This window comes from Dinoponera quadriceps, unplaced genomic scaffold (assembly GCF_001313825.1).
Source record: "Dinoponera quadriceps isolate SergipeBrazil2010 unplaced genomic scaffold, ASM131382v1 scaffold1070, whole genome shotgun sequence".
Lineage (NCBI taxonomy): Eukaryota > Metazoa > Arthropoda > Insecta > Hymenoptera > Formicidae > Dinoponera > Dinoponera quadriceps.
In genome coordinates, this window is record NW_014555341.1 from 1,492,156 (window position 1) to 1,515,857 (window position 23,702).

Sequence of the window (23,702 nt, forward strand, 5' to 3'; positions counted from 1 at the left end):
CATGATGCGGCAAAACTCGTCACTGAGAAGGCGGCGCCTTCACATTCCTCGGATAGCCTGCGAGCGATCGTGGCTGATCTAATATTTCACGAGTAAAATTTCCCTTTCCGCGGCGATGACTTCCTGACGAATCTCGCCGAAATTCGTCTATAATTTCGAAGGCTTGGGAATTTCTGGTTTTCTCCACGGATTCCTCGGTTTCTCTCCCAAGGGTGGAAAAATCCGTTTAGAAAAATTCACGTGCGTTCGGTCGAAGCTGCCACATTCACCTCTTCCCCTCGAAATGATCTAAGAAACCAGAAGAATTCTGGGAAAAATGTTTCTTTTTTTCCCGAGCCTCCAGAACTATGGATTCTTCTCTTCCTCGTGACAAAGAAGAGAACGATAAGAAGGCGGGAGAGCGGCGCGTCGACGCTACGAAATCTCTCTCTCTCTCTCTCTCTCTCTCTCGGGATGAAATTCACAGTCGTGATTCGCGAGGTGCACAAGAACGGAGAACGGTCATGGTTTTTTTCACGACACGTCGGGGGCGAGAAGCGGTCGAGAATACACGGCACAAAACGCAGAAATCGGTCTAGATCCGCGCTAATGTAATGACGACACCACTTAGCACGTGGGTGGGGCGCGCTATGCGGCGGATTTTAAAGGAGACGTGTGGCAGGCCGACGCGCGCAGTTGCTCCGAGGAAGCGGTCGGTGGTGGTTGCCTCTCTCTCTCTCTCTTTCCTTTCTGTCTTTCTCCTCTCCTCCCTTTTCTTTCTCTCGCTCCCTCTCTTCGAGGTTAGACCGACCGATAGTCGAGCGCCGTTCGCGTGACTTGAAGGACACGCGTCAGTCGAGTCTATCGGGGAAACACACGCGCTCCGTTATCGAGATCATCATGACAGAAGGGACTCGCAAGGAGGTCCGCGTCTGGTGCGACGGGTGGTGAGTATGTCTCTGTCTCCGTCCGCGGTGGCGTTTTCGACTCGTGTCGAGAGATAACGTTGCTTAACATGTCCGGTCGGCTATGAGACGGCAGCGAAGCGTTGTAACACGTGTGCTCTTCGCGACGGCGGAGAGTCCGTCGGCGCGTGGATCTCGTCGTCCGCGGGTTTCGCCCGCAACCACGCGAATAAAGCCGGCTCCACACGATGCGGCGAGCGTTCGTGGTTATATCGATCGTCTTCGCGGGCGAATGCAACGCACGTGATGATGTATAAACATGTAATGTATAAATTGTAATACAATGCAATATAATAACGTAACGTAAATAATATATATGATCGATATGAATGAATATATAATCGCCGTTTTCCCGCATTCCGCCACATCGTGTGGGGCCGACTTAATCGATAAGACCGTGCGCGCGGCACACATTTCCGCCTGACGTCCGCGCGTTTCGGCATGCGAAGTCGCCGGCCTGGCGGGTTTCGCCCCCCCCCCCCCTCCCACTGAATCATCAGCCTCGTCTCGATCACGACTCGCGTACACTCGTGAATTAAAATTTAATTAGAGTCGCTGGACGCGAGCATGAATGTATTAGGAGTGACGTGACCGTTTTGGAGAAGGGGGCAAACAGGGGTTGGCTTGTCGTTTCGGTGAGGTGACGAATGATCGATACGTCGAGCTTTCCTGCGCGATTGGTCTCAAAGGGTTAATCGACGAGGCGATTGGCTCGCCGTTTCACACGATTCAGAGGCTCCGGCTGTCGCTCTCGATAACGCTCGCTGTGAAACTCCACACGGCGTATCGCCGGGGCGGCCGAACGTTTTTCCCCAACAACGCCAAATTTAAACTCGCGTTCTAACTCGTACAGTCGGAACGATGATTCCCTTCGCCCTCCACTTCGTGATGAACGGCTCACTAAAAATATGCGGAGTGAAAATAAATCGTCCGATCCGCGTCGCGGGCGTTTATGATCGATCGACTGTGCGTTCGCGGCGGATAGTCGAAAACATATAAATCGATCTCGCACGCTGTTAATACACGGGGTGAGACGCTAACTATTGCCATCCGGAATATATTCGGGAAGTAAAAATATTTTATCAGCGACTGGATGAGGAAAGAGGAAAAGGTTTACATTTGGAGAGTGTGTCTAAATATATAACGTAAAGAATTTTATTATTACCATTAAAAGAGGACTCGTGCATTGCTGTAATATAATAATAATAATGGGAATAATAACAATCCTTATATTCTCGGGAAGAAGTTTTCCTAGTAAGCAAGAAAATCATTAGCACGTTATTATAATGATATTTTGTAACGTGTAACATTTCCAATATGTAATTCTTAATGTTATATAGAACGTCTTTATTAACAATATTTGGCCCAAACATTAAAAATAATATTTCTACACTGTAATTTTAATATTTAGGAATGCTATATTATCAAATAACAGTTTAAAAGTATTTATAAAATATCATATCAAAGAGTTTGTAAAATCCACATGAAATCAAAAGATTGACTATTTTTCTTACTTACTGAGTATAAATACAAAAAAAGAAATCGTAATTGACAGACGATATTTTAAGAATCAAAAACTTTAGGAAACAGAAACCACAACATAAAGTTACCAATATATAATTTATAAATTAAATAAAGAATGTGTGTGCGTATGTGGTAAAATAATTTAAAATAATTGTGAAATTGCATACATGACTAAATTTTTAAATATAGAGATGTATATGGTAAAATAAAAAATAAATAATATATATAATTTCTGTAATATAGATCAATCTTTTTCTTGCTTTCGATATTTCTAAGATATTCAAAGTTATAAATAATAGTTCTCAAGTGGAGCAGAAAATGAGGCCAAAATGATAAGGAGACGATCGAAAAATAAGTTTTTATGGTAATTCTCTTGTCATTTTGACGTTATCGTGATTTTCTATTTTACCTGGATTATCATTTCACTTTGTACAGTGCACTTTGTGCCTCTGCAAATGAGCATTACGTCAAAATTAATTATCACTTGCCAAATGTAGAACGTAAATATAAATAGTGAGATATGTGAGAGTTGAGCAAACAAAACCAAAGATTCTGGTCTTACACATGTCCTTGGCTTATTATATTCAATATTGTGTTCCGAGACGAAAGTACGGAAAGATAAACGCTTATCGTTCTTTAGGATTTTCTGCTCTTAAACGTTAGAAATGTTATTGTTATTAACAAACTTTTTTCGCTATTTGTTAAAATATATAAGATAACATAAAGAATGTTATTGTTATTATTAAAGGAAAACACGTGTGTTGAATGAAACACATGTGTTGAATGAAAAATCATCGTGACATACGGACAATTTTTGGAAGATTTAAAATCACGAGAATTATAGATTTGTGTATTTCCTGCCAATTATTATTAATATATCATTATTAAAACTCTGCGAATCCTTACATTTTTAATCAGAACTGGATAACTCGAGCGAAAGCTAAGGTTACATTAAATTGAACAATATTATTTTGTTCGTGTTTTCATCAAATGTGACGTTAAAAATAAAGAAATAAAGCGTCGTGACGTATGGATATTTTCATAACATACGACACTTATCAACTTAAAAAATTGTTGATTAATTTATAAAAAATTATATTTTATCATATATATATATATCCTAATTTTTTATAAATTAATAAACAATTTTGTAGACATTTTAAAAACGCCTTTAACTTTTTTGCACGTAATATTTGTATCTAAAATAATAATTTCCGCAAATTTCCGTTTTTTGCTCTCCGATATCTGCTAATCATTTTTACTCAGTACAATTGTGCAATTTCATAGAGTTAATGGAAGAATGGCGAATTGGCTTAAATGAAACGTTATCATTCGTACAATGCCAATTTCGTGTTATCTTGAAACGCTCATGCGGCACAATAGCTGTACCGATAGTAAGACAATTACATTCAAGGTCGGTTTGCGAGACATCTATTCCGAATCGTCTATTGAATTGATCTCGATTGGAATTTACCACGATAAAATCGAGTCCAATCTTAATTACAGATCGCGATCACGAGAGTATTGTTTCTGTCGTGCTGCGTTTACAAATATCAATTTAACGCCAATTAAACATCGACTTAACGGATAAATGATCTGTGGATTTGCATTTGTTTTCGTTAGTGCACATACAGAAAATATTTCATCACTTCTTGTATATGTTTACAAATAAATATAATTTAGACGATGTTTATTGCTATTTATCGATTTCTATCTGTGTTTATTAATTTGATCGTGAATCGCAAATTCTAATTTATGGACCACATTTTAATTTATTACACATATATGTTGCATAACTTGATCACATATCTAATGACAAATATGTCTTCCTGATTTTTCAACCGAGATAACATTACGCGCAATTTTCATGTAAGACAAATGCAACGTAGAGATCAGACGGCCGCATTTAGCGCTAAATATGGTGCTAAATGCGGCCGTCTGATTTTATATAGGGTGTTTCAGTGACAGATATCAATATATTGAACTTCGAACCTTGAACTTGCCGCTAGGTACAAGAACATATACTTATAAATTAGACCACTCTGAATAAAAAAATATTTCATTACCGTTTGGAAAATAACACCCTTACATGGTCATTTTCAATAATTAATAACTCGAAATTTTGCGTGTTGTTTACGAAATGTTAGAGAGCAAAATGGTAGAGTTTTTTTCGTTCACTTCAATCCGTTCTACGCCTCACTAAGTTTGCCCATGCGGATCTGGGACATTCCGTATACATATCGCAGCCACAATATAGATTTAAAAATCTAATGAGCTTTTAAAATTATGCGCGAGTCAGTAAAAAACGCAATATTACGAATTGCAGCTACGACATGGTGCATTTCGGACACGCGAACTCCCTGAGACAAGCCAAAGCTTTGGGAGATTATTTGGTGGTGGGTGTCCACAACGATGAGGAGATCGCCAAGCACAAGGGACCTCCGGTCTTCACCGAGCAAGAAAGGTATCGTTGTTCTGCTGTTTCACGAAAGGAAGTTACATAAGACTTAATTGTGACTCACGCTCTTGATTGTTTATTCTGACCTCGGTTATTATGTGTTAATCAACCCGTTATTCTACATATTTACATTTTTGAAGGACGCGATATTAGATACTCATTATAGACACAAGTGTCCTTCGTCGACCGCTACTTGAATTCCTTTGTTTTTGCAACTTGCAAATACTACAGTGTTTTTAACTTTAACAGTGGCTTTAACTCCTTAATATGCTAATTCATTTTATTGTAATTAATCATTCGCTTATTATAATTAGTCATCACTCGCATATTAACTTGGTATATCGTCACTTGACACGATTGTGGAATATCGCAGTATTAAGTTATAATGTAATATTTGATATTAATCGTATTATTTGGACGAATATCGGCATAAGAGGAAATTGATAATCGCGACATTCCAGCAATATTATCATTTGATACCATTAATTTATACTATAAATGATTAAGATTGTATTATAAATTGGTAATTAACTATCGATGAATTAATTATTAATTATATTAATTTGATATTGATGGTCTTTACCAATAACATGTATTTAGTTATTAATTCACGTAACATCTTGCGCGTCGAACTTGTAAATGATTGACGTAATATTTGCTACTCTCTGATCCTATCGAGCATCGAGAAATGTCTTATTCAAAGTAAGAAATATTTGCTTAAGTTATATATTCACCATCGCTTGAGGATAATAAAAAATTAATTCATTCCGAAGGTATAATCTTGTCAGAACTGACGGGTTCTAGCTGGAACCTTGACATTATAGGTTAATATCTTTCCAAGAAAGAAAAAGCTGAAACTAAGCTGCAAAACGCAACAGCGCGTAAAGTTATATAAACGAAAGAACCTCGCCTCGTTAATTCCGTTTCCGCATTAATAAATTTCCGGGTTCAATTAAGAAGGTTGTAAGGCGAAACAAGCTTGATAAGAATTCGATAAGACTTGCATCAAATATATAGTGAAATATTGTCTAATTGTTCATGCAATTAAAGAGAAATTGACCGAGAGCTGAAATATCTGCAACTCAAGTTGACACTTTTTATACATGTTCGATTTTGACGAAAAACTACTGATATTAAAGATTAATATACAGATATTACACATAAATTTCAGAATTATTGACCATTTTGTTTTGAAAATACAATGGTGTCAAATTCATAATTTATAGTAATATTCGAAATATATATATATGCACATATTTAAACACTTATATACCTCTTTCTATTATTTGTGCACCTTTATTAGTTCAACTTATGTATAAATATAGCATTAATAAGAAAAGTACAAAATAATATTTTGGTACTTGTAATATTTTGTATATATGTTTACTTGAACATTGTTTCAAATTAACATTTATTATTTAAATAATGAAATAAATGTAAAGACACGTAATTTTGCTTGATAAATACTCAGATCTATATTCTGAATTCACTTATATCGATAAAAGTAGCATAGGGACCACATTTAAGGCATTTTTATCGATAAAAGTGAGTTCAAAATGTAGACCTAAATCTCCGAATAGAATCCTTGATGCATCACTGAAAATATCACACTGAGCCTTACAATTTCCTTAAAGATTTATGCAGTCACGCAGAATTGTGACGAATACATCGATTTCGCGCGGAGCTTAAAACGTGGAAATTTACAACTTCAGCATGACTATATATGTGTATTGACGGTAACATATGAAATATCTTTTACTCAGGTACAAGATGGTCCGTGGTATCAAGTGGGTGGACGAAGTGGTCGAAGCTGCGCCTTATGTGACCACATTAGAAACGCTGGACAAGTACAACTGTGATTTCTGTGTACACGGCGACGATATCACAACCACAGCGGATGGCGTGGATACGTACCACTTAGTCAAGGCAGCCGGCCGTTACAGGTACAATTTTGTCAACATTACAAATCTCAAAAGTTATTATATAAAATAACGTCCACTCGATTATCCTAATTTTGTTAAGGTTCTTGGTTTTTCGTTGCAGTCGCCTTGTTTGATGACGTCGGAAGCGAAAAAATGCATGGCCAAAATTCTCACGAAATACGTTGAAATCAATTCTCTAAGTCGATGTTTAAGAGTGATCATTAATTTTCACGTCCATTTATAAAGACAGAATCCACAGTATAGGGTGAGGTAATAAAATAAGATAGAAGCGAAAATCACGATAACATTAAAATGATGAGAAAATGAATAAGAATTCACTTTTCGATTGTTTTTTCATCATTTAAATGTCATTTCCACGTTAACATCTATAAAATAGCATTTATGATCGATTGAGCACATTCGCCAAATATTTCGAAAACTTTCCATTTGCTTTACCGACCAATAAATAACTGTAAAATTAACATATGTAATCTTTCTTTTTAGCCTGTCCTATCTCATGATTTTATCATGTTAATTTCATGACTTTTTATTGACTGTTAAAGTAAAAAGAAAATTTTCAGAATATTTTACAAATATGCTCGATCGATCACGAGATGATACTTGTGAACGTATCTTTTCTTCCAACGTATTGCGCAAGAGTTTTCGGTATACGCGTTTTCTCGTTTCTGACTTCATTAATTAAGATTGAAAAGACGATGGATAAAATAATGAGCAACAGCTTACTTCACGAGTACCAATTACAATTTCATGAATAACTGAAAGACCAGAAGCATTTCTATCTATTAGTACACAAACAAACTATTTAATTGATCTTGAATGATGAGAGCGTACTTGTGTTTTGAATTTTTACATCATATTGATTTCGCCATGTAACACTTAGCATTTCCGTAGTGTTTTATTTTGAAGTGTTTCCTTGGTTTTCAGTGAGAAAAATTATAAAATTAAACTATAACGTAAGTACTTAAATAATTCAAACAAAACCGTCATTAATCGAATTACTGTTAAAAGTGACTTATTTCAACCTATTTAAAGAGAATTTTGATCCCACGTGTTTAGATGGATAAAAATGCATCGTGTTCAGCGACCCAAAAACACAAGATTACATGTATATCTGACGTTATACTTTCTACACCAAAATCGGCCCATTTTACTCGTCATCCTTTAACACGTGCATTGCCAAGCTGAAAATTGGAATTTCGTATTTTTTTATTTTTTCGTTTAGTTTTTATTGTGCTCAAAATAAGTTAATATATTATTTATATGCTTTTATTATTATGTACATAGGATTTATGTACTCTAAATATCTATTACGCGATAACGCGTGATCGGCCGTTTTCTGAGAACTCGCATCACGCGATATCGCATGATTGGCAATGAACGTGTTAATTTTTCGTTCCTAATCCCCTATATTTAGTTCTTTGTTCCTGATTCCCTGCATTGTGTCCGAGCTTTAAAAATGATCGCAAATGATGACTCCCCGCTAAAAGAAAACCGTTGCGATCGGATTCCAGAGAAGTCCAACGTACAGCCGGCGTCTCGACGACCGATCTCGTGGGCCGCATGCTTCTGATGACGCGGCAACACTTCCGACAGGGCGACAGTGAGTACAGCGTCGACAGAGAGCCCAGCAAGCGCATGGGCCAAGATCGAACCGCGCGCAACCCGTGGACCGGTTGCTCGCAGTTCTTGCCGACTACGCAGAAAATAATACAGTTTAGCGACGGCAAGGCGCCACAGCCGGGCGACAAGATCGTCTACGTGGCGGGGGCGTTTGATCTCTTCCACGTGGGCCACTTGGACTTCCTGGAGGTCGCCAAGAAGGAAGGCGACTACCTTATAGTCGGCCTGCACACGGATCCCGCCGTTAACCGATACAAGTGTGGCAATCATCCCATCATGAATCTGCACGAGCGGGTTCTCAGTGTGTTAGCGTGTAAGGTGAGCCTTTGTTTGGCGTCGATCGCCCGGGAACGCGCGAATGGGAAAACAGAAGCTACAGCTATGGGCGATGTAGCGTCTGTTTTTTTCTTTTTTTTTTTCTTCTTTTTGCATATATCATCTGACACATAAGAGGGACGATTTCCATAATTCCCGAGTGTGTAGTGGTACTTCACCAACAGCTCCGGACAGATTTTTACGCTATTGTCCGAGAGATAGCATAGAAACGAGCTACATCGTGCCTCCGGGCTTTTTATACAACGCGTTTTCTCTTGTGTATTTACAGTACGTAAATGAAGTTGTAATCGGCGCACCATACGAAGTGACGAGAGATCTGATGGAGCATTTCAATGTCTCCATTGTGTGTCACGGACAAACGCCTATAATGCCCTGCGAGGATGGCTCGGATCCGTACGCGGAGCCTAAGCGGCAGAATAAGTTTAAGTTGTTAGATAGCGGTAACGACATGACGACCGAAAAAATTGTCGAAAGGATCATTCTGCACAGGTATGTTCTGCTGTTATTATTCCACGTATTTTTCGGCAGTGTCTTGCAATCAGACTCAACAGTGTTTGTACCTGTATCCTTCTATGAATACATCCCGGATCGCATAGGAGTATATTTATATAGTATATTTTTTTAATTAATTAATAAATCTGTAAGAGAAATATTTCTCAAAATATTTTTAATTTACGTGTTACGAAATTAAATAGGCTCATGGATTCGGTAATCAATAAATAAAATTACAAAGGCTTATTAGATTACGTCGCAAGATGAATAAATCCGAAATAAATGAAAGATCAATTCCTTAAATATTGGAATCTACATTTGCACTCTTTGCAGTTATTTAAGAAATATTTAAGGAATTGCAATCTTTGCAATTATTTAAGGAATTAATCGTTGATTTATTTCGCACTATCATCTTCCGATGTGCTCCCATAAGTTTTTGTAACTTTACTTATTGATTACGTACTTCGCCTGATTATAATATTTTTCACTTCGTCAGACAGAGGATAAGACGTGTCCGTAAAAATTGTTTAATATTACCTTGTACTCGTCACACAGTCCAATTATAAATATCAGATTATAATTATCTTAAAGTACGTATTAATAGCATACTATGTGTTATTAGCGAACTTTACGATATCGTCACAATTTCATTATATTTTGCATTGCCAATTATGCCAATTATATCGTTCACGCCGTCATATGAATTTACATTTGGTTTTTCTTCGAAGTTGAATGCACGTAGAATATGTTCTTCTTTATGCAGCTCCAGGTAAACAGTAAATGACGATGACGTCAGAAAGACGAGAAAATGATTGCGAAATTCATTCTTCGATCATTTTCTCATCATTTTGATGTCATTTTCTGTTTTACCTGGGCCATTCCTAATTGTACTGTACGTCAAATCAACGCTACACAAAGATTACATTATGCTTTGTTTTATCCCCCCTCCAGGCCGAACGAGCTTCGTACGGTTATTCTGAATTTCAATCGTTGATGGGGCAATCTGGCTGTTTTGTACTCTCCATTCAATTTGCAATAAACTCATGTTTTTCCTATTTCGCATTATAATTTGTTGTCATTCTCTCATCATGTTTCTAACGAGATACATACAGTACTTCCATCTTGCAATACATATTTTCTCGGGTTCCCCACACACATGGCTCTTATATTTCCGCATTTCAAAAGAAACGTCTTTGTTATTCCTTCATTTGTCGTGGCACACGTCGCAATAAATTTTGTTCGATGATCTAAGTATATCTTGAAACATATGTGTCTCAAAGAAACATACGAATATACCTATCAAGTGTTGATCTAGCGTCTAATTGCAGGTTGGAATACGAGGATAGAAATATAAGGAAGGAGAAAAAAGAGCTTGCCGCTTACGAAGCCTTCACGAAGTCTAAGAAAAATAACAGGACTGAATAAAACTATTCGTTTCGCTTCTTCTGTTCGTGACTGTCGCAGCGTGTGTGTGTGCGTGTGCATGTGTATGCGTATGTGAGTGTATGCGCGCATGCGTGTCGAGTGTGTGGTTAGGTGTACGAGACCCATCAGGTTTTATAGAGTCAATACATGTAAATATGGTATTACACTGACACTTAACTTATTGTTTCGAAATGCCTTACGTAGTTGAAGTCAAATATTGCGTCGACTAGCGGCGTGGCTATCAGTGTTGAGTTCAATTCGTTGCGACGCAATGAAAAGGGGTGCACAACGACGACGATTGACGACGACAGTCAGAGACGACACTCTGTATGCAAGGTGTCTCAGAACTAACGCCATTCCTTCCACCCGCGAACTTGTGTACTGATTTCCAACTCGATTTTTTTTTAATAAACACGTAAATCTTTATTCTAAGGATCGCTATTAGCGTACAACGCCTTTCTATCGATTTCTAATAAATTTCAACAGGGCTGCCACAGACCCGGTGAACCGAGAAAACCGGGGAAAGTCGTGGAAAATGTCAGGAAAACCTGAAGAAATCAGGGAAAAATATAAAAAAAAAACTTAAAATTTTGAATTGTATTTACAATTCTCCGTTGGCTTGAATTCGCATTTAGAATTGTATTATGTTACTAAACTTTTAAGTTTGCGTCGCTCTTAAATATTAAAATTTAAGATTACATATTACTCATGGAAAATTCTCCACTGTCGTCTGGTAAACATGTGGAAGTCACATGGAATGTCAAAATTTATTTTCTGTGGCAATCTTGTTCAACTAGAATTTTGACAGAGGACCCGTGGTCAGGTCTTCGTTGAACGTTGAACATTCATTTTCTCCGATCGCAAGTTTCCTTCTCTCTCGTCTCAGACGATAGTCCTAGGACATTCTATATGCATTTCTCGACATATTTCTTAAGGATAACGTCAAGACGAAAGATGCATTGCACTTCTTTCGCAGAGCCTTTGGATGTAGATATGCTTAGTAATTGTCGTTTCTTCACACGATGTGAACATTGTGATGTCGTTGCTTAAAACGCAGATACGCGCCGGAAGTAATCGTAATTATAAATAATCGCACGAGACGCACCGTGGGAGGCGAAATTGAATGTCCTTGAAATCGAGTCGCGAATATTCCGACCACAAATTTCACGCTTGTAAGTTATTTTCATTTATCATGCGTTAATCTTCTTATCACTTCGCTCTCTGTCGTTATATTTTCTCTCTCTCTTTCTCTCGCACGCTTTCTACGTGTATACGCAGAGTATTTGTTATCTCATTCGGCTAGTAACATAAGCGAACGCGAGTATAGTTTGAGTTATATTCGAGTATAATTGCGTTAGATCCTCAGAGACTGATCGTTTCTGTCGTGCAATATTAATCGTACGCTTTTCACGCAGTTAGAGAATATTTTACATCCTGATATGAGATGCATCCTGAATTAGTTGAAAGTATCTGTACCCGCGAACGGAACTGTATCTGAATATTACACACGATTCTCCATTGTAGAATTAACTCGGAGATGTAGCTGAGATATACTCGATTCGGTCTAACTAATTGGAAGTTCCTGAGCGCTTGCGTATGCTCATCGGGTGTCTCTCGGCGATGCATTTTGATCGTTACTTGACGACTGCGGTATTTATGGCCAAAATTCCTCCCTTAGACCGAAAGGTCTTAGACCAGTTAGAACATAGTCGGTGAACGTTACGACGGATACGCTTTGTCGAGGAAATTACAACGTGTAATTTAAGTGTTAGATTTTTTAACGCGAAACTAAGATATATCGTACGCCCACCACAACAAAAGGAAATGTCAACGGAGCCAAAGATTCGCTAGATTTAAGGCGCGCATCAGGTATAATGAGCTCAAGTTATCGCGTGTCTTCGAATTTTAGCTTAGTCTGCTTCCGGAGAATGAGAAAATCGCACGATCTTTCATTCCGATCGTGAGATAGCACAATGTTCAGAATCATGACATAAGACATCTCTAAGACAGCTTTACGTTTTAGCCTTTGTCTACAACCTTGCTTTAAAACGTAAACAGTAAGCAAATTAATCAATCACAGTCGTTTATTAGAAGAATAATCAACATGGTTGGTCAATTTGCTTACGACTTACGTCTTAAAGGCTGTGGACAAAAGATATAAGGGCTTCAGGAAAATCTGTAAGATTACGAAATTATTAAGAGATAAGTAAGATGTCTTAAAGATATCTTAAAGACATCTTACGCTCCGATTTTGGGTATTGTGCTGTCTGGGATACGTCAAAATATAAGACAGAGTTCCTAAACAGCACAAAATTCCGAAAGACGTCCAAGAGACATCCTAAATTCGTTGCACATCTTTTGGCCGTTTTTTCGACGTCTTTCGAATACTGTGCTGTCTGGGTTACAAAAGATCCAAGAGATGATTCGAGCTGTTCACTTCGGCCAAAATATGATGCGATTAATAAACGCTAGTTCTGCGACGTTAAATATTAAGAAATCGCAACGGACGATGACCGTCCGTTAAATTTCCGCCGCGGGAAAATTGCGGAACGGTGTAGTTCGACGAATTATCGTGGCTGGATGATCATTTGTCGAGCCTGGGACGCCATCGTGTGTAACGGACAAAAGCAAGTTCCTCCGTACGTGACACGACGACAAATGAACTAGATTACGCAGGAAAGAGGTTGTACAGTTTGTGATTTTCTACGGGAGAATCAACGCTGAAACGAATTGTAACGCGCAGAGAAAAATTCTGTTTTATCTTTTATTTTATAATAAATAATCATTGTACACGTTCGTTCTACAGTAGTTGTCTATAATGTAACTACGCTTCCTAATTACCTTCACGGATCGACCAGGATCGATCGGTGTGTCCTCAGAATCACTCTTTCGCGCTACCGCTCCTCGCACGATCATTATTAATTTATTATCAATATTATTATCAATATTATTATTAAGTACATAATACTTTGGCCCTTTCACAGCGGATCTTGCTTTTTCTAGAGAGAATTTTGCCGCAGGACTCTTACGTAAAGATTTCCTGTTAGTCGCATTTCGCTTTCGGGAATGTCAAGTTTAAACACCAATTGCCAATTTTGAGATCACTCGCATTAACTTTCAATAATTTTAATGATTAATATAGAATTTATTGGATGCGTAATCTGAATCTAGAGATCTTCTCGCGTGGGTTTCCCAGGCTTCGTAAGTTATCCGATCGCTAGAGGAATAAATAAATCCGCAATTTATCGAAGACTCTCTCTACAATATCTTTTGATACGATTGGGACGCCATAATACGTATACAGTGCTTCGTATATGATGTACGTGTAAATCGTTCACTGTCGAAGGATACGTTGTAAATTGCGGACGCTTTGTCGCGCGTGTTTATTTACAAGGTGATATAAATTGGTGCAACCACCAATATAACCCAGAATAACCCGTCGAGTTCCTCCGCATTTTCGGCGAGGTGCTTATCCTACGATTACGCGAACGATCGATGGATCAGCTCGCTTGATCAGGTCACGTGATAGCATTGCACGTCTGAGAGATTAGTAGTGAGATTGTCCTCTCCGTTTGAGCAATATCGATAGATCGTGAAGCGACTTTCAGAAAAATTGCATTATGTGCGCTCGGAAAGTCAGGTGTACAAATATTACCTAATATTAAAATATCTTTCCTGATCCAGAAAAAAAGCACTCAAGTTAAAAAGAACGTCAACTTTTTTGGAAAACATCCTTTTCTCTCGTGTGTTTAGCTGCTCGTCGACAAAAGGTAAAAAAAAAAATGTATTTGACCAGGCAGTCGAGTAACATTGTTAATTGACTTAATTAACAGTACGATAACCGACTGATCAAAAATGAGTTCTTTTCTTGTGTACTTTTCCACTCAGCATCAGAAATTTAAGGGACGAGAAATCGGGTGTGAGAAAGTGAGTAAGAGAGACGTAGAGGATATCACGTCGAGTCTGTGTTCGCGTTGAGAGAATTCGCATTAAGCAGTGCTGCCTTGTAAATGCGCTCTTATATATGTGTGTGTGTGTGTGTGTGTGTGTGTGTGTGTATTGTAATTGTGAATACCGTATCTACATTGCAAAATAGCAAACGCGCGTCGTGTTATCGGCGTGTTACCTCTAATCGCGCGAAATTCTTTTTCCCACGAGTCATCAACCAATCTTCATCCGCGTTTGAAAGTATCGTTTAGCTCGATCGACTTTATCTCGCAGAAAAATATCTCTCCCGCCGTTCTCTACGTCAATGAGAATTATTTGCGCTCCACGAGGTGGGCGACGCCGTCCCTGTTCAGAATTTCCCGAAGAATCACTTCCCGATAAATTTACAACAATGACGTGCGGGTAACATGTCATACAAGTTAATTTAATCCTGAAAAATCATACGCAGAAAAAAATTCGTATCCAAGACTGATATTCTCATATATAAGCGAAAATATATAAGAAGATACGAAGATAAAACTTGTTTTTACATGAAGAAATTGTATATAGTTACGATTATACAAACCGATACAATTCTTAGTTTGAAGGTATCACTTTTTCTATACGATATTTTTCCCTCTCAATTCAATGAAAATTACTTTTGAGTAACAAAAATATGATATTTTTTAGCGGAACTGTATAAAATTTCTTCATGTAAATAAATTTCTTTTTTATTGTCATATAAGAATCTCTATACTTCTTCGCTTATATATGTGAATATAGGTCTTGAGTTGAGATTAATTTTTTTCCCGTGTAAGATAAAAGTACCAGGACATGCGCGCAATCTTGTACCCATTCTTATTATTTTAGTTTCTAATTACGAATATTTCAGTTTCCGACTATAAATATATGCACGTACATTTAATATAAACATATATTCTATATTGAAAGTTTCAACACTCGTATTTAAAGACAAAAATAATGAGAATGTCCAGGTTTAGGTACATGCCCGGGGTATTGGTACTTTTACGTGTCTCGTTGTCTTCTTCTCTCAGCGGACATATCTCGCGCTTTGGAAGCGGAGAATCAAGCGGCCGCTCGATCGGGCTCGATTAAACCGCGACATCGCCATCTCCCGAGGCGACCTCGATTTTCAGCCCGAACCGGTTGTCCCAGTTCCGACGGAGAAAAGTGTGTCCGTGTGTGACGTGTAACGTCGATTGATACAACGCGCGTTACGCATGGCGCCGCGTGTAATCGCGCGGAAGAGTACTTTCGCGCCGTCCGAGTACCCTTTCACGCCTCTCCAAAGTGCACTTCCCCTTATTGCACCGTCGAGCGGCCGGTGTAGCCGGGCGTGGTGTCGCAGTACTTCCTGGTGCGGTCCCTGACCAGCTCGTCGATGGACTTGTTTTGCTGCATCGACGACGACAGGCTGTGAAGCCGCGACGCCAAGTAGCACATGATAAAGGCCGATAACACCAGGAGAACGCCCAATCCCGTCGCCACGTAGAGGAAATTGCCGCAGCTGCCTTCAAGGCCGGCCGTCACTTTGTCGTACAGGTCTATGATAATGAGAGAATATCAATCAGAATTACAACGATCGTAACCGTCGCGCGCGGCGTGCCGTTATCTCGGACGCCGCTCCGGCCAGACCGTTTAATCTTGATACACTCACCGAATGTGAGAGTTACAAATTAATCTGTCTCCCCGTCGTGAATCTTATCGTCCGGCACGGCCCGCCGAGGAGGCCATGCCGACGGAGGATTAATCTCGGGGCCACGTATATGTACGCCGAACTGTAAATTGAATTCCTCGGCAGCGCGACCGGGGAAGTCGGTTATCAAAAAACAAAATCGGCCGATAAAAGAAGGATCTCTGCCAGATACGCGCGACGTGTCGCTTGATTCGCGACGTTTCCATTGAATTTTGTAGCAAGAAGGCTTATGAATTGCACGGGACGAACGCGTTACGATCGACTTCGAGGAATCGGCCAGGATATCGCGGAACGAGCCCTGAAGTAGAAATTGGATCGTTCTCGCGGATGTCGAGCCACGAGGTGGCGAATTTATGTGTAACCGCGCTACCAGCCGGTAATGTGTAGCCTCTGGAATATAGAGATCGCGGCAATATTTTTCATCAGCCCCGGACACTGAGCTTTATAGGGTACCGAAGTGAGCACTGAACTGTACTTACACTGAACTGTAGAAATCTGCGGTCCGCCGGAGAAAAAGATAGATGAATAGATTAGAGGAACATCCGTCTCTTTTACACACATTGCCATGACGAAGAGAAAGATGCATTCAGAATATGGGTAGCTTTTTCTACGACACTTCTTGATGGCTCACTCCAATATACCATAGAGCTCAATGACTCCGGACGGTTTTGAAGCAAAATGGTAGAACCAATCGATGCTACCATATCCTCACTTTGAGTACCACTACCGCCAGGCAATAACGCTCACTTCTGCTTTCTTCAGATTTTTATGGAATAATGTACTCTTAACTTGGATTTGCTATCTCATTCTTAAATGATAGCGGCAGGTATGCGGCAGCTAGATTATATACTTCAGAATGGATAGCGCTATCTGCTCCATCATTTGAGATACGGGTTAGATAAAGGTTAAACAACGACTGGATTACAAAATTGTTTCCACTGATTCGAGTGAATTTCGCTAGTAACGAACTAGTAACGAGAGCTGGGAAATTTCACTTTGTACTAAGCTACTAACTTTCAACTTAGACCGGCTAAATATATTTCTACTCGGCGATATTTCGATAACTGAACTTCAACTTCAGTTCGGAGCGCACTGCCGTTTCCCCGCGCGAGCGTCGGAATTGTTAAGCGTCGGCCATGAGGGAAGTTGAAGCTCTTGCGCTGTGGGACTCACCATCTGGCATCATCACGGTATATTCGATGTTCTCCTTGAACTTCGTGTACGGTGTGGAGTCGTTGTACCTTTTGATCAGACGCTCGACTTTCGGAAGGAACTCACCCACCGCCTCCACCTCGACCGCTCTTTTCCTCTTTTTGCCGTGACCTGAGGGCTCGAAGAGGTCGAGACAGAAGTCCTGTGGAAAGGAACGAGAGAGACGGGAACTCTAAGTACAAGACAGATAACGGAGAGCAGCGGGGCCCGCTCGAGATTAGATCAATTTTAAATTGCTCGAAATTTCAAATGGATCCAGATAGACGTAGATAGATCCTCCCTCCCCCTCTCTGTCTCTCTCTTTCTTTCCGTATGAGGGCAGAACACGAGCAGATCGTACACAGATATCCCGATTATATATTATCTTTGACGTTGAGTACCGCTATTGATAATGGATTTTGCATGCTCCGCACGCGCGCGCACTGTATCCCGAAATTGTCGCGTCTTCTTTCCGAATTGCACCGGCCCGCTGTACAACCGGCGCTACGATGTATCCGGCGTGATCGAATGTCCATGTACGAGTGCACGAATTCGCCAAAATGACTTTCGACTTGCGTAACACGCGGCGTGTAGCGTGCACCGCCGCCGAGATAGAAAGAGGGAACAGCGCGCTTCGGGATTTAGCACGTAGTAAAATTCGCCGAGCAACGCTCGGTCTCGAAAGCGCACGTTACATCACGTAATAACATCCTTCATTTTTTACGACTAATAAATTAAGGATCGCTCGATGGGCGCCCAGTTTGCGAGGAATGAGCTCCGAATCGACAATGAGGAACGCTGCGCGAGCGGTGACTGCGAATTCGCGACGATTCTGTGCGAGAGCGACCTAAAATTGACGGGAAAAGGCGGGCAAGACCGCCGAGGAGTACCGGATTCAAACCTGTTGCGAGCCTAAGCCGTGACACGTCGAAGAGAAGATGAGAGAGAAAGAGAGAGAGAGAGAGAGAGAGAGTAGGATTTTACATGCCTTGGGTAATACCATTTGGCATTCAGTAGTTACATATTACAAACGGCATGGGTGGAAATAATTGCAGAAAATAATAACGCATAGTACAATTATCTACGGTGGTGCAAACAGTAGGAGTTAATGAACGTGAATATAAAAAGATAATATAAGGTAAATGCTGCATCATGTGTTAAACAGTGAGAAAAAATAAAAGATTAATAATTTTTTAAATAATAATCATAAATGAGCTCTGCTCGCTATACATCGATATAATAAACGATATATACATCCCAGCCAGCAAGAAACCTAAAATTGAGACAAAAGACGTCTTAAATACTTATAAACGACTTTAAGATGTCTCAAAGATATCTCAAGTCCCGGTTTTAGGTTCTGTCTTGTCTGGGATCATATTAAGTGATGGTTAAAATGTTTATGTCCGCTACCACCATCACGGTTTAAATCTAATTGACGATTAATTCAACGGAATTGATCGATCGTATTGACCAATTAGCGGAATGGATTAATGCGATGGGTCGATTCCGTTGAGTTAATCGTCGATTAGATTTAAATCATGACGGTAAACGGGCATTAGTTCTGCATCGCGCTTTGCCACTTACTTGAGTATCAAACGACGAAAAAGGCCGGAAGTTTTACTACGTTCTCAGGTAATGAAAGAAAGAAGAGAGAGAGAGAGAGAGAGAGAGACAGCTCGTTTCCTCCTCGTAATGATATAAATTTACAATGTTATAGATGAGAGAATAAATGATTCCGCTCGCCGCGCGTTGTGGTCGCGCGGCGAGCGGACTATTTTGGAAGAGAGAAAAAAAACGATCTGGGACATCCTGTCCTGACCGGCGTCACGCCATACCCGCTGTCTTGTTACACTCGACGACCGTTGTCACCTTACCGGCTGACAGTCCTGCGGCTCCATGCACGCTTTGATCTGCGAGTGAATCCACAGGGTGGAGCGCTCCCTCATTGAACTCAAGAGGAAAGCCTCGAAGTCGAGGAAGACCTCGTTCTTGCGCTCGCGATACCTCGCCGGCTGATGCGGGATGATGGATGCGAAATCGCGGTTCCTGCAGCCGTCCTTCACGAGCACGACGCTGCCGGGAGCGTGAGGCTGATCTGGGTCGGGACTGACCGTCACCTCCAGCAGCTTGATGTAGCCCCAGGCGCTGTCCGGGCTGATGCGGGCGCGCAGCTGCAGCTTCGTACCGATCGGCACTGCCTGATCGACCGTTTGCGAGCTATCGGACACGTTGCCGGTGGCCTCGCGATAAAGGGCCACTTCGTACTCGAGCCGGCCCGGCGTCTCCTCCACCACGCCTGACACCCGGGCGCCGTGCGGACTGAAAAGATTAACCCTTTAAGCAGACGCGCGTCATCACTTCGGCACGCGACACTTGTCTCCGGACGATCGGCTGAGTGCGTGCTCGCGGAAGAGCGAGAACCAGCGAGTTTGCGGATCGTAATGGTCTCCTGAGACGAGGATTCTTAAACTACGGGGCCCGTGGACCTCTTGACGTTCCGCGAATAGACTTCAGGGATCCCGGATAAGAGGGAAATTGAGTCTTCATATTTTTCTTTACTGAAATCTCCAGCGAAACTTCGCATCGTTGAGAGGAACTTAGTAAATTTATGCCTGTTTCTATCAGTATGGTTGAAATCTAATCGACAATCAACTCAACGGAATTGATCAGTCGCGCCGATCAGTTTAGCTAATTGGCCAATGCGATCGGCCAATTCCGTTAAGTTAATCGTCGATTAAATTTTAAGTGTAACTGCAGAAATGGGCATTATAGTGAATCAAACGTTTCCTAATATTTCGGTAACTGCCCTAAAAAAAATTGAATCTCGTGGGCGTCTAGATGTAGTAAATTTAAAGCACTATGTCGCTATTATAGTCAGTAGTGTAACGCTTGCTTCTCCTAGCGGTTAGATAACGGCTATATAAATAAGTTAGCTGATGGTTAAATAGAAGGAATTACAGTTACAGTTACTATCATATCTAGTTGCCAGGCAGCAGTGTAATGCTCTGCTTTCATAATTTCGCCCGTACTAGCTAGTTACTAGCTTTCGATTCAGGCCGATACTAGATGCGTTTCTACTCGAGTGCGCATCCGGAGTTTTTGTGAACTTCGTGAAGAACCGCGATAATTCCGAAAGGGTCCCTGAGCTCAGATAAGAAGGCGGTTGGGCCTTCATTTTTTGCCTTAAGTTTTTCATTGAAATTTCTACCCGAAAAACTCGATATAAGAATTGATTATTCTTTAATATTTCGCCAACTATATCGGTGCAATCGCTTCCCTCCGTAATTCCACATATTCTGTTTTATACACTGAAAAATATCCCGAGAAAGGTTTCACAACTCTCGTCGTGGGATGTGAAAAGAGTCCACGGCGCGTGAAAGATTAGATTAAGAATCCTTTCTCCAGGAGCGTTCCCCGGCTACGTGAAGGCATCCCACACAGCTAAATCTGCAAAGGACGTCCTAAAGAGGACATGTTACGTCCTAAGAACGTCCCCAGGACATCCCTCGGATAAAGTGTGCAGCACGGGACACGAAGTCGGAGAGAAAGCGTCCGATACGGCGCGCGCGCGACGGGCCCCTTAACTTTCCTAAACCCGACAGATCTGCGACGCGAAGGGGAAAGAGAAGTTACATCATTAAAACAAAGTACCCCCTGACTTTAACTACGTCCGAGTGTTTTACATCAGTGTTCACGAGGTAGCGCGTATGTGGTGCAGATAACCGTTCGCTCGCGCGCGCTCCGGCGAACGCGGCATGGCGGAAATAATGCTCGTTTATTACTCGAGATTCGCCGAGATATCGTGCACGGCATGGGCGCGGTGACTTACAAAGTGCCGGCGAAACCGGCAGCCTTGTGCCTCAGCAGCGTCGGCTCGGGCGGCCGGCACATCAGAATCAGCTCCTGGTCGGCCAGCATCACCACGCCGGGGAAGGCCGGGAACCACACCCGCAGGTGAATGAATCCCTGGTGGGCACGATTAATCGTGATTTATCGCCATTGTGGCCCGCGAGTTGCGCGCCGACCGCCGGTTGCACCAGCGCAACAGCAGCTTTCATCTCGGAATTTGCTTTCTTTCTTTCTCTTTCTCTCTCTCTCTCTTTCCCTCCCCCTTTCTCTCTCACCATTTTTAATTTCCTTCCGTTTTCCACAGAGGGGGACGCTCGATGATGCGTGATGGCGCGACGCGCGCCCCGAGTTTTATCGCGCCGGAGAAACGGGATTCAGATGATACGATGCGATTAAGCAGATACGATTTATCGCGCAACTCATACCGGCGAACGTCCAGCGAGCGCGCGTTGCCGCTTAATATCTCTTTTTGTCGAAATATCCGACGATACCGGGCACGATATACGATCGCGCGCGCGGAAGCGTTTTATTGCTGCCCGCGGTCTCCTCCGAGAGGGACTCGATCGCGAATTAATAGTCGCTTATCGACGCGAACGATCGACCGATCCACACGCAAAGCTTGCCGCCACCGCTGCTGCCGCAGTTGATGGTTCCGTCAGGGTCTGTTTGTGCAACGTCACAGAGCCGCGAGAGAGAGAGAGAGAGAGCAATCCCGCGCGACCCGAGCGAACGCATCATCGGAGGGCCCCCCCCGCGGTGATGGGGGGAGAAGAAACGAGGAGGGAGGGAGGGGAGAAAAATTGGTTCCGCGTAACACTCGCGGATCGCGGAGGGCGGTGACTCACGTTTCTCTTGAGGATGCCGCATCGGGAGAAGTCAGTCACCTTCAGGAAGTAGTTATCCTCCTGCGGATCGCTCGGGTCCGGCCTGATCTGGCAGTGAATGTCGGCGAGCGGGTTCGCCGATCTGTCGTCGGCGAAGAGCGGCGCGCCTCTGAAGCCGACCGGCCTTTTGATCTTCGCTGTCAGAAGATCGGCCGCCGATCCCGCGCCGCTGCACTGAATGTCCGAGACCTCGTAATCCTGGGCAACGGCAGCGGCAACCTGAAACGACCGGCCGGCGTTAATATCGAAAAGGCGCGCCGGCGATGAGAGATCTCAGGGCTCGCTGCGATTAAATCCACCACCACCCTCGGCGTCCCGTCGAGCGTCTGCGCCGATCGTTCTTCCAGCGGGAGTCGAGGTACCGTTCCGCGCGGATTGACTCGTCGCTCTGGAAGTACCGCGCGCGTCCTCGATCTTTCGCCGCTCGCGGCTCCATTTTGGATCTCGTTCGCGGAAAAAAAGGAATTAGCTGCCATTAGCTGGGAAATCAGCTCTCCGTGCAATGCAGCTGATTAACTTAGTTAACAGACCTAATTTTTCGCTATGGCGGCTGATTCTTTTCTCCCGCGTACGACCATAGTCATAGTTGTGTACGACTATACCCAGACGACATAAAACCTAAAACCGTAGACGTCTTAAAGACATCTTATAGAGGTCTTATGTCCCGGCTTTTAGATTCCGTGCTATCTGGGTAATCACACGAATTAGTTCCCCTCCCAGGTAAAAACTAGGTCTGGAATAATTAAATTTCAGCTATATTATACGGACAGCTAGTTTTCAGCTGTGGGAGCTGATTTATTTCTTTCCCGTTTTCGTATTCAATCGCGTCGTAGCTTTCATTTCGTAGCTATAATTTACCATAATTTATGTTCCAGTCTCGGTGATAATTTATGACTACAATCAAATGACTATTCAATCAGGACGGTGTTAACGAATTAATTTATATTACATTTTATAGGATAGTCGATAAAGAGAAGGATGATAAATATCCCTTCTTATCTTCTCTCTGTATGCTTTGATAGCTCGTGTAATATATGTGTGTAATAATTTATTATTCATGTAAAATACGCGTATAATAATTCATTATTTATTATTAATTTACTTTCTGCACAGAGAAAAAGAGAATTCTGCGGTTTTAATAAGATTTCTTTAATTGAGACAAATTTGTCTTTTTTGGAATAGAGCAAACAAACGAATGTTTGATTCAACAAACAGGATTGTTTGATTTCTTAAACAATAAATATTTTTACGTCAAATAACAAATTTCTTTTGTATTTTCACTCAAATATTACAATAGTTGTTGCAAGCAATAAATTATTTGAAAGATGTAGTATTATAAATGTTAGAAAAATATTAAAGAATTTTTTCTTTTTCTTGTTTCAGTGTAATAAT

The 23,702-nt window shown here is 41.4% G+C and overlaps 2 protein-coding genes across 3 annotated transcripts in view; one reads left to right on the forward strand and one right to left on the reverse strand.

Moving 5' to 3' along the window:
- Positions 1–654: 654 nt before the first annotated feature.
- Positions 655–13,543, forward strand: LOC106743922 (ethanolamine-phosphate cytidylyltransferase). Of its 2 annotated transcripts, none has more exons than XM_014618249.1 (6): positions 655–926; positions 4,795–4,932; positions 6,690–6,869; positions 8,381–8,807; positions 9,094–9,314; positions 10,269–10,372. In XM_014618249.1, the coding sequence occupies exons 1-6, from the start codon at positions 880–882 to the stop codon at positions 10,309–10,311; spliced, it is 1,056 nt and encodes a 351-aa protein (XP_014473735.1). In that variant the 5' UTR covers positions 655–879; the 3' UTR covers positions 10,312–10,372. The 2 variants fall into 2 exon arrangements, with proteins under 2 accessions (XP_014473735.1, XP_014473734.1); XM_014618248.1 differs by lacking the exon at positions 10,269–10,372 and adding an exon at positions 10,646–13,543 and having other exon boundaries at positions 657–926.
- Positions 13,544–15,992: 2,449 nt separating this feature from the next.
- Positions 15,993–23,702, reverse strand: part of LOC106743875 — a 20,645-nt gene continuing 12,935 nt past the window's right edge. The window contains exons 2-6 of the mRNA XM_014618105.1: positions 22,272–22,529; positions 21,407–21,543; positions 19,452–19,896; positions 17,560–17,740; positions 15,993–16,234 (exon numbers count right to left, since the gene is read on the reverse strand). Coding sequence (XP_014473591.1) covers positions 15,993–16,234; positions 17,560–17,740; positions 19,452–19,896; positions 21,407–21,543; positions 22,272–22,529 — 1,263 coding nt within the window. The remainder of the gene's footprint in view (positions 16,235–17,559; positions 17,741–19,451; positions 19,897–21,406; positions 21,544–22,271; positions 22,530–23,702) is intronic.

Excerpts from the sequence above, each read along its gene's own strand:
- LOC106743922 (XM_014618248.1), top strand. The coding sequence starts at position 880 with ATGACAGAAGGGACTCGCAAGGAGGTCCGCGTCTGGTGCGACGGGTG. Across the intron at positions 927-4,794 it reads CGCGTCTGGTGCGACGGGTG|CTACGACATGGTGCATTTCG; the intron begins GTGAGTATGTCT and ends TACGAATTGCAG. Across the intron at positions 4,933-6,689 it reads GTCTTCACCGAGCAAGAAAG|GTACAAGATGGTCCGTGGTA; the intron begins GTATCGTTGTTC and ends TCTTTTACTCAG.